The sequence below is a fragment of the Phocoena phocoena genome, chromosome 2 (assembly GCF_963924675.1).
Source record: "Phocoena phocoena chromosome 2, mPhoPho1.1, whole genome shotgun sequence".
NCBI lineage: Eukaryota > Metazoa > Chordata > Mammalia > Artiodactyla > Phocoenidae > Phocoena > Phocoena phocoena.
Window position 1 is genome coordinate 43,801,039 of NC_089220.1, and position 9,010 is coordinate 43,810,048.

The 9,010-nt window shown below is 47.4% G+C and overlaps 1 protein-coding gene across 2 annotated transcripts; it reads left to right on the top strand.

The window, feature by feature from the left end:
* Window positions 1-3,934: 3,934 nt before the first annotated feature.
* Window positions 3,935-8,400, top strand: OTX2 (orthodenticle homeobox 2). Of its 2 annotated transcripts, none has more exons than XM_065871835.1 (3): window positions 3,935-4,031; window positions 5,005-5,156; window positions 7,022-8,400. In XM_065871835.1, exons 1-3 carry the CDS (start codon window positions 3,935-3,937, stop codon window positions 7,640-7,642), a joined length of 870 nt encoding a protein of 289 aa, XP_065727907.1. In that variant the 3' UTR covers window positions 7,643-8,400. The 2 variants fall into 2 exon arrangements, with proteins under 2 accessions (XP_065727907.1, XP_065727906.1); XM_065871834.1 differs by having other exon boundaries at window positions 4,981-5,156; window positions 7,022-7,642.
* The last annotated feature ends 610 nt before the right edge of the window (window positions 8,401-9,010 follow it).

The following is a 9,010-nucleotide window of genomic DNA, read 5'->3' on the forward strand; positions in this document are numbered from 1 at the left end:
TCCGCCCCCCCCCCCCATGGCTGTTGTGTGTTGTGGTCCTACACCGAGCGAGCGTGGAAGAGTCGTTTTCCAACGTGACTGCCGGGGACGGTTCCGGGCCCGCCCCTCGCAGCCCTCGGCGCGCACCTGGGGCGGGCAGAAGTGGCGGTGAGTGGCCTCAGCTCCGCCCGAGGCCGCACGGAGCCGGGGACTGGAATCCTTCCGGTGGGAAGGCGGCCGCTCGGTTTTCTCAAACAGGGGCCGCGGTCCGGCCTGCTTGCGCGTTCGCGCGCTCTGCTCCCAGGCTCGGGGACACCCGGGCGGCGCGGGCCGGGTCGCGCCGGGGCAAGCGGGGCGCTGAGGCCCAGCCTCCAATCTCGGTCGGCCCGGGGGAGAACCAGCAGAAGGTCTCAGCCGGCACCCAGCCTCCGCAATGAGTCGCGCCTCAAACTCCGAAGAAGTCTTCGTGTTGAAGCGTTCAAGTGACTCTTGAGACCACAGTCTGGTTTCAGGACACACTTTTTGAAACCCAAGTCCCCGTCAGAATCCCGCCGAGTCGGCTTTTTCCTCTTTTACAGACCGAAGTGGAGTGCGGGGACAGAAGGCCGAGCCGCGTTGCCCCTTGAGTGGTGGATTGCTTGGGGAGGGAACGGGGAGGTCACTCCTGGAAATTCTCCCTGCATCCCAGAGCTTCGGGGGTCAGGATTTTTCGTGCTCTCCTCGGGACTTTTTCCCGTCACCAAAGTTATTAGCACAAGAGAGGAGGTGAAGAGGAAACTCCTCCCCCCAAAGGCAGGTAGATACCCAGTCCTCTGCTCTCAGAGCTAACACCAGGGCTTTCTCCTCGCCATAATTAATAGTCAAGGCCAACCCTTTTGGCACGTTTCTTCCTCCCTCCCTCGCGAGTGGCAGCGTTGTTTGATTCCCTGAGGCCAGAAACTTTCACTCGAGTTCGCCGGAGGGAGGCCCGCGCCGGCTGTTTTCTGCGCTGCCCGCATATCTCCTTTTTCTTTCTCTCTCCTCTTCCTTTTCGTTGTCTTCCGAGCCGCAGGCAGGTCGCCAGTCCGCGTAGTTTTGTTTCCTTTCCATCATGCAGAAAATTAATCAGCCCGGACGAGAAGCAGAGCTGAGCACGGCGTCCTGTAATTAAGGGACGTGTGCCCTTCGGATTATCTCGTTAGTTTATCAAGAAAACATTTATTATAATTAATTCTCGGACGAGGTAATTATTATTGAGCGAGGACACAGCAACTGGTAGATGGGCTCCTTGGAAGATGAAAAAAAAACAAGGGGGAAGGGAGGAGGGGGGAGGGGAGCGACAGATTGCACGAATTGACCGTTAGATATAAGGCAGCGCGGCCCGGGGCGGGCAAGTGGAGCAGGACCTCGGGCGCCGGGGCTGCGAGGCTGCAGGGCTGCCGGGCAGGGACGCCGGACCAAGTCACTCGCGCCCGGAGGTGTAGGCGCCAAGCGGCTGCGCGGACTCGCCGTGAGACCGCCGCCCGCTCCTTCTAGGTAGGAGTTCTCCAGGGGCCACCTCCTGAGCAGTTGTTTTGAGGCTTGTATTTTTGAAAAGGGATTTCTTTTTCCCCTTCTGGGCTCTGCTTAGAGAGGAAGGGAGAAAGGCTTCCTGGCAGGGCTTTGAAAGTTAGATGGAATTGTCTAAGGCCTCTTTTTTGGAGAGCGCATACCTAGGCTAGCTGTGGCGAACACGTCGTAGTTTTGTTTTGTTCCTTTTTCTTTTAAAGATGTATCCGGTAGTAAATGGAAAACAGTCTATGCCGGGAATTTTGGTCATTTTTCGATGGTAGAGCAAAGGAGCTCCAAGAAGGATCTCTGTCCTGTTGTTTTCTGTTTGTAACTGCTTTTTATGCTGGAATGTGCTACTTTAATGTGTGATGTGTCAGGCATTTCTAATTGGGTGAGAGCTATACATGTAAGAACACTTCCATATTTCTCATGTGCACATCCGATATGATTTCAGTTGTTTCTATAGTAGTTCAGAACTTTCCGACATAGTAAGTTTGCATTAAACAAGAAAGAACTCCAGCTTAGAGGCTATTAAAACCAATACATGACTGTATTTTAAAGCAATATTATTTTCACAGCCTCCAAATAACTATCTTGAAAGGAAAAGATAAAACATCAAGTCTTTGTTGTAGGAGCAACTAAATTAGTTCTACTGGTGAGATAATACAAACTCCGACAAGGGCATTTATAAAATTACATTAAATTAGATCTAAGGGTGGAAAAGCATGATTTTTGTGCTATGAATTTAAATCAGGAAGAAGTTGCAGTAACTGGGTTCCCTCTGTGGAGTTTTGTGTCTTGATCTCTTAAGCAATGTAAATATGAAAATCTAGAGTCCTTAAAACTCAGTAGGACCTCTGTAAAAGTAAGAGGGAACTTCTTCTAATCTTGTGTCCGCCATTTTGAAGCAATCTCTCATAGTGTCAAAGTTGCAAAGTAGAGATCCATGCAGGAGAAGTGCCACCTTTTAGGAAAATAAAAGCCAAAATTGCAAACAGCCAGTCTATAAACATCAATTTTGGATCCCTTTGCTTGGGGGAGTGAGAAATACTCAACAGAATAAAGTAAATAACTTTTCTTTTTCTTCCTTCCTTTTCCCTCTCTGAGCTCTTTTTCTTATAGGATTTTAGGACACTGGAAGGGTAGGGAGAAATTCTATTAGTTTCACAACTTTGGGGGTTTGTGTATCTACTTTCTTCAAAACTAGAATGTGCAGAAAGGCGCAGAGGAAACTCTGCTGTAGCTGCTGAGCACCCAAATGCCCGAAAATTTGCCTCCTGCAGGATCAGCAGCCTCTACACATCAAAATCAACATGGAAGCGGCTTGCGCTACAAATGTGCACTCTTTCTACTTGCAAATGTGGGAGCCTGTCATTATCTGATTGGTGGGATTCTAACTTTACTTCAGAATTCCTAGCCCACCCTGTGCCAAACTTGAAGACTTTTTTTTTTGCACTGCGTTTAAATATTTGATGGATGTCGATAAAAAGTTAAATACTTGCTTGTTTAGCTTTAGTTCTTTAGACACATATAATCAAGTTCTCCAAAACCCTAATAAATCTGTTACTTACCTCGAAATCTAATTACCCAGACTACTAATTAGGTGAAAATGATTACTGGAAATGACTTCAAATGTGGAATAATAGTGGTTGAGAAGTTTTCTCAAGTTTGCTGTTTCGCAACTTGGTATTTTAGATGTTAAGTGCACTGACATTTTAGGTTCGCAGCAGTTGAAAGTGGTAAAAAGCTAAGATAATTAAAATCTGCCTTGGAAAGGCAACAGTCTGGGGAGAGGTAGATGTCTTGAATTGTTTCTTTGTTTCTCACCAATGGCCTTTGTTATCTGCATTATTTATTTAGCCAAAGAGTTCTTTGTCTCTGCAAATGGCCCCAATCAAGTTTTGTTTGAGACAATTAGCTAGTGCCAGCCAAGGAGTCCTATGCAAATGTAGGGATAGGAATGCAATGTGTGCATTTGGAGGCGTGGGGTTTTGTTGGGGCCGGGGGGGGGGGCGGGGGGGGGAGTGGGAGGCAGATTGTATTGCTTTCTTCGGGTCTTTTTTTTTTTTTTTTTTTTAAGTTTTGGCTGGGGGTGGGGAGGACAGGTTTATCTGGTCTCTCTGCATCTCCTCTAGTTCTGAGAAGCTGGGGAGGGGAGCGGGGTAGTGGGGGAGGCTTTGCAAGTCCTTTAAAAGCCTCTGCTGTGCAGAGCCCGGGCTCTTCTTAAGTTAGTGGTGGAACGTGGAAGAGCTGCGTACTCCGAAGCGGTAAACCAGCACCTCTGTTTGTTTGTTTGCTTTGCCTTAGCTCCAGCACTCCAAACCCACCCACCAGGACTCTGAATCTGTCCACCCCGGGAGAAGCGAGACCTTCCGGCTGGGTCCCCCGGATTTGGGCCGACTTTGCGCCTCCAAACAACCTTAGCATGATGTCTTATCTTAAGCAACCGCCTTACGCAGTCAATGGGCTGAGTCTGACCACTTCGGGCATGGACTTGCTGCACCCCTCGGTGGGCTACCCGGGTAAGTGAGCCCCGCGGCACTGCTGCCCTGCCCTTCTCCACGCCCGCTCCGCGGGGCTGTGACACTCTTTCCCCCGAGCACCGGGGTTGGCGGTGGCGTCGCCCCCGCCCCAGCTCCAGACGAGGTCTCTACTGGGTTTTCCTTCCGAGAAGCTCAAAGCCACAGGGCATTTACCGGCCGAGGAGAGGACAGGGGGGCTGGGGGAAAGGGAGTAGGTGGATCTACAACGTAGGAGTGGGGCGAGGAAGGCTACTGCCCTTGTCATTTGGGCGAGGGGACCCTGCCTGTACCTCGAAGTCCAATTCCTCGGAAGTGCCCTCTTGGCGAAGTCGGGTTTCTCATCATAAATTCTCCCCGCCAAGCCTGGGGCTTCCCCTCTGACCTCCAGGCCCTTAGCCTCTAATCCTTAGAGGTGTGATTTACTCCGGGTGTGAGTGCTCTCCTTTCCGATAAGATCTGTTTTTTAAAATCCTCCTAGAACAAGAAGTATGAAATATGCCCCCATTTGAAAGATGGAGGAACAAAGGCCCTTGGAGTCCTAAAAAGCCTAGATCTCGGGCAGAATCGAGATTTGCCCCATCAGTTCGAGCTGCCAGTCCTCAGGGATCCTTTGACTTCACAGAGTGGGGTTTTTGTGTTGATGGTTTAGGGGTTGATTTTGGAGGGTTCTTGTTTTTTGTCCTCCCTATTTTTTTTTTTTTTTTTTTTTTGGTTAGCTTTCGAAGAGACCCTCTGTCTGGAGCCATCTCCGACGTCAGGCGGAGTGGGGCATTCCCTGGAAGGGGCAGTGTCTGCCAGAGGAGCCGAGGCCGGGAGGGGGTGGGGAGGACACGGGTAGGGTCCGGGTTGAGCTGCTGCGAGGACCAGGGGAGTGCTGAGTGTGGGCGTGGCGGGAGTCGGACACCCGCAGAGACCCCTGTGACTGAGAAGCTGCTCCTGCACCCTAAAGGGCCCTGGGCTTCTTGTCCCGCAGCCACCCCTCGGAAACAGCGGCGGGAGAGGACGACGTTCACCCGGGCGCAGCTAGATGTGTTGGAAGCGTTATTTGCGAAGACCCGATACCCAGATATCTTCATGCGGGAGGAGGTGGCGCTGAAAATCAACTTGCCCGAGTCCAGGGTGCAGGTAGGGCAGATGTAGGTAGACACAGCCATCCTTCCTAACCGTGCCACCCCTCCCCCCAGCACTGTATTTGTTGAGGACCCAGGAGAGTTCCAGGTCTTGGAGAGGACCAAAGGAAGGTTTTAAACTAAACGCTCGGCTCCATCGGAAGCCAGTAAACTTTTCTCTTAGGGCCCCTTGAGTGTCTGATTTCTCCTCGTGCCCCTTTTTGTCCCTCCACCCCCACCCAGTCCTATAACCAACGTTCTTCCGGTCCAGTTGGCAAGGTAAGACTGGTGATTTAGCTGCAGTGATAAAGCACAGTCCTAGAACCCTTGGACCCCTGGTGGACAGAAGCCCAGCCTTGGCAGATTTCAAGGATAGTCACATAATATTTTAGTTCTTCCCTTCCCCCGTTGGAAATCCCCCCTCCCATTCTCATCTACTTTTAGGGGTAAAAGAAGCTTAGCTCCTGCATAGTTCCAGTATTTTTACAGATGAAGAAATAGAGTAAATGACTTGCTCAAGGTCACATGTCAGTTTGGTGGTAGAAGAAGAAATTACACAGTAAGAGTGTTTTCTTTGACTTCTTAGGGATGGAACAGAATTTGCTAGATCTGAGCCATTCAGCAGATAAAATATCAACATGGTATCCCAATGATACCTTCCCCGCTCCCCTTACTCCCCCTTAACTTGACCTTAAGCTGGAGAGGAAAGTAAACTCCCAACTCTTCTGGAATGCAAGTCCCATATAGATTTCTCTGGAGAGAAAGTTCAGCACCTAAACCACATGTACACCTGGGATTCCCCTTCAGCTAGGACACATCAGCATGAACTGCAGATCAAAAAGAGCCTTTTTCAAAGTCAGAAGAAATTTTAGCACTTGTGAGGCTTGAACTAAAGTCTTAACTGAAAGAAAATAAATGGCTCTGCATGGTTGGTGGTTTGTGCTCAGCCTTCACGGCATCATGTTTACCACAGTTAAGACACCCATATGGAGAGCTCATTCAAGAGGACAGCTAAGGACTTTTGCCCAGAAAATGCCAGTAGCTTCCCTGATAAGCGCCCCCTCACACAGCACCCTCATTGCAGAACATGAAGAAGGCTGGTAAAGAGAATTTTCAAAGTTACACACAGAGGCAAAGTTGACAAGCCAATGAACATAATACAGTAAACAATCTATGTGTCAAGTGGCACTACCCTGAAGGCTCAGACTTGAGCCTAGGAGAGAAGTCTGTCTTTGAGCTCAAAGCAGAGTATATACGAGTCACTCCACTTACCATAAAGAAGGTTTTGGCAGATAGTAGCTTTCAGACCTTCTTCCTCAACAGGATCCTTTCTCCTGGGGGCTTTCTTCTGTGAGTCTTTCTAGAAGAGACAAAAAGTAGAGCGATGGAACCAACCTACATATTAGTAGTTGCTACCTGGAAGATGGACTGTAAACTGTTTGAATTTAGGCTGTTCTTGCTGGCATATAACAACAGATTATTTTCTCTCATTTCTCTTATGTTCCCATCCAAAAGACATAGAATAGGTATGTTCTATTCCATTGTGAGAGTGTTCCAAAATGCAGCTGGGTCTTATGTGTATGTGTGTATTTGGGGTGAAATAAGAGATAGAAAAGTGAGGGGGAGAATTTTTAGTCATGATTTGGGCGATTATCTTAAATTTTACTGCTCTGAGCTGGGAGTAAAGCAGGGTCAAATGCTTTTAGATAGAGCCTCCCCAACTTTCTTATAATTCCAGGAACATATATGAGAGTTTCACTGGCAGGAGAGATTGTCTGCTAAGCTCATCTGTCCATCTAGGACAGATTTATAATCTGGGAGCCACTCTTTTCCTTAAGGAGTCACTGAAACCATGTTAAAGAAGTTTCTTTCCCTTTCAAGGTGTGGTTTAAGAATCGAAGAGCTAAGTGCCGCCAACAGCAGCAGCAACAGCAGAATGGAGGTCAAAACAAAGTGAGACCTGCCAAAAAGAAGACGTCTCCTGCTCGGGAAGTGAGTTCAGAGAGTGGAACAAGTGGCCAATTCACTCCCCCCTCTAGCACCTCAGTCCCAGCCATTTCCAGCAGCAGTGCTCCTGTGTCTATCTGGAGCCCAGCTTCCATCTCCCCACTGTCAGATCCCTTGTCCACCTCCTCTTCCTGCATGCAGAGGTCCTATCCCATGACCTATACTCAGGCTTCAGGTTATAGTCAAGGATATGCTGGCTCAACTTCCTACTTTGGGGGCATGGACTGTGGATCTTATTTGACCCCTATGCATCACCAGCTTCCTGGACCAGGGACCACACTCAGTCCCATGGGTACCAATGCAGTCACCAGCCATCTCAATCAGTCCCCAGCTTCTCTTTCCACCCAGGGATATGGAGCTTCAAGCTTGGGTTTTAACTCGACCACTGATTGCTTGGATTATAAGGACCAAACTGCCTCCTGGAAGCTTAACTTCAATGCTGACTGCTTGGATTATAAAGATCAGACATCTTCGTGGAAATTCCAGGTTTTGTGAGGACCTGCAGAACCTCTTTTTGTGGGTGATTTTTAAATATACTGAGCTGGACATTCCAGTTTTAGCCAGGCATTGGTTAAAAGAGTTAGATGGTATGATGCTCAGACTCATCTCCTGATCAATGTCCCGGGAGGCATAGAAGGAAAAATGAAAGGCCTTAGAGGGGCCTGCCAACCAGCTACCTGAAATGGACAAACCATTTGATACTTAAGATCCTATCATAGTTTTAGATCATTGGTTTTACTGATTTGCAAAGTGATCGAAAGCATTCTAGCCACGTGCAACCAAATACCACCAAAAATAAACAAACAAAACTAAATTGTGAGGGAAAGGAGGGAAGGACGTAGCCTTCTTAAGCAGAGGTGTTCCAATGTCGTAGCCAATCCTTGGTTGAATCTTAGGAATGGACAGTGTCTCAAGCTCACTCACGTTTCATGACCAACTGGTAGTTGGCACTGAAAAACTTTTCAGGGCTGTGTGAATTGTGCGACTGATTGTCCTAGATGCACTACTTTATTTAAAAAATAATGTTCATAAGGAGTCAATATGTAGTTTAAGAGACAATCAGTGTGTGTCTTATATAAATGGTACATCTGTGGTTTTTAATCTGTGCTAGACTTCAAAACTGTGATCTCCTGTTATTGTATGCAAACTTGAACTCCACCTCTGCAGGGGTTCTTCTGTGATTAAATAGGTTATAATTATAAGTAAATTCAGAGCAACTGAGTACTTATCTAAAAAGATTACCTTTGGCTGGAGGTGAGCTGCACTGAAACTTTACAACAAAATGTCTCTGGACAAGGAGAGTGAGAGAAGAGAAACAAAAGGACACTAACTCATCTGTAATTTGCTGTTGGTAAGCCTAGCAGTAAAGAGACATTGGTCAATTGCTCTGACCCTGATGAATTTATAAACTGAGATCATCGTTGTTTATGCTTGCAGATGTTAACTGGAAAAGTTATATATGCATAAACCTTTCTTCCTGGATTTGGCAGATATGTATAATTATATTAAAATGGTTCTAGCACAACATTGGGTCCAGTTTAATTATATACCACCATTTATGAATGAGAAGCCCACATTCAGCCACTCCTTCCCAAAACGTGTTTTTCTTGGGTCAGAGAGGGAATTAGCAAACTTTATTTTTAAAAAATTTTGAGGGGGGGGGCCTCATCTATGAATGAACAAGATATGTATGACCGGTATGTCAACTTTTTGTGACTTTCATTAGTACTGCTCCAAAACTGAGTATAGAGAGCCTAATAATTAAAAGCTCTCCTTGCTTTTCCCTCCCTACCAGATAACCCTAACAATTTCTTAGGCACTTTACTAGCATGTCTTAACACAGATCAATTTTTTAAGCGAGAA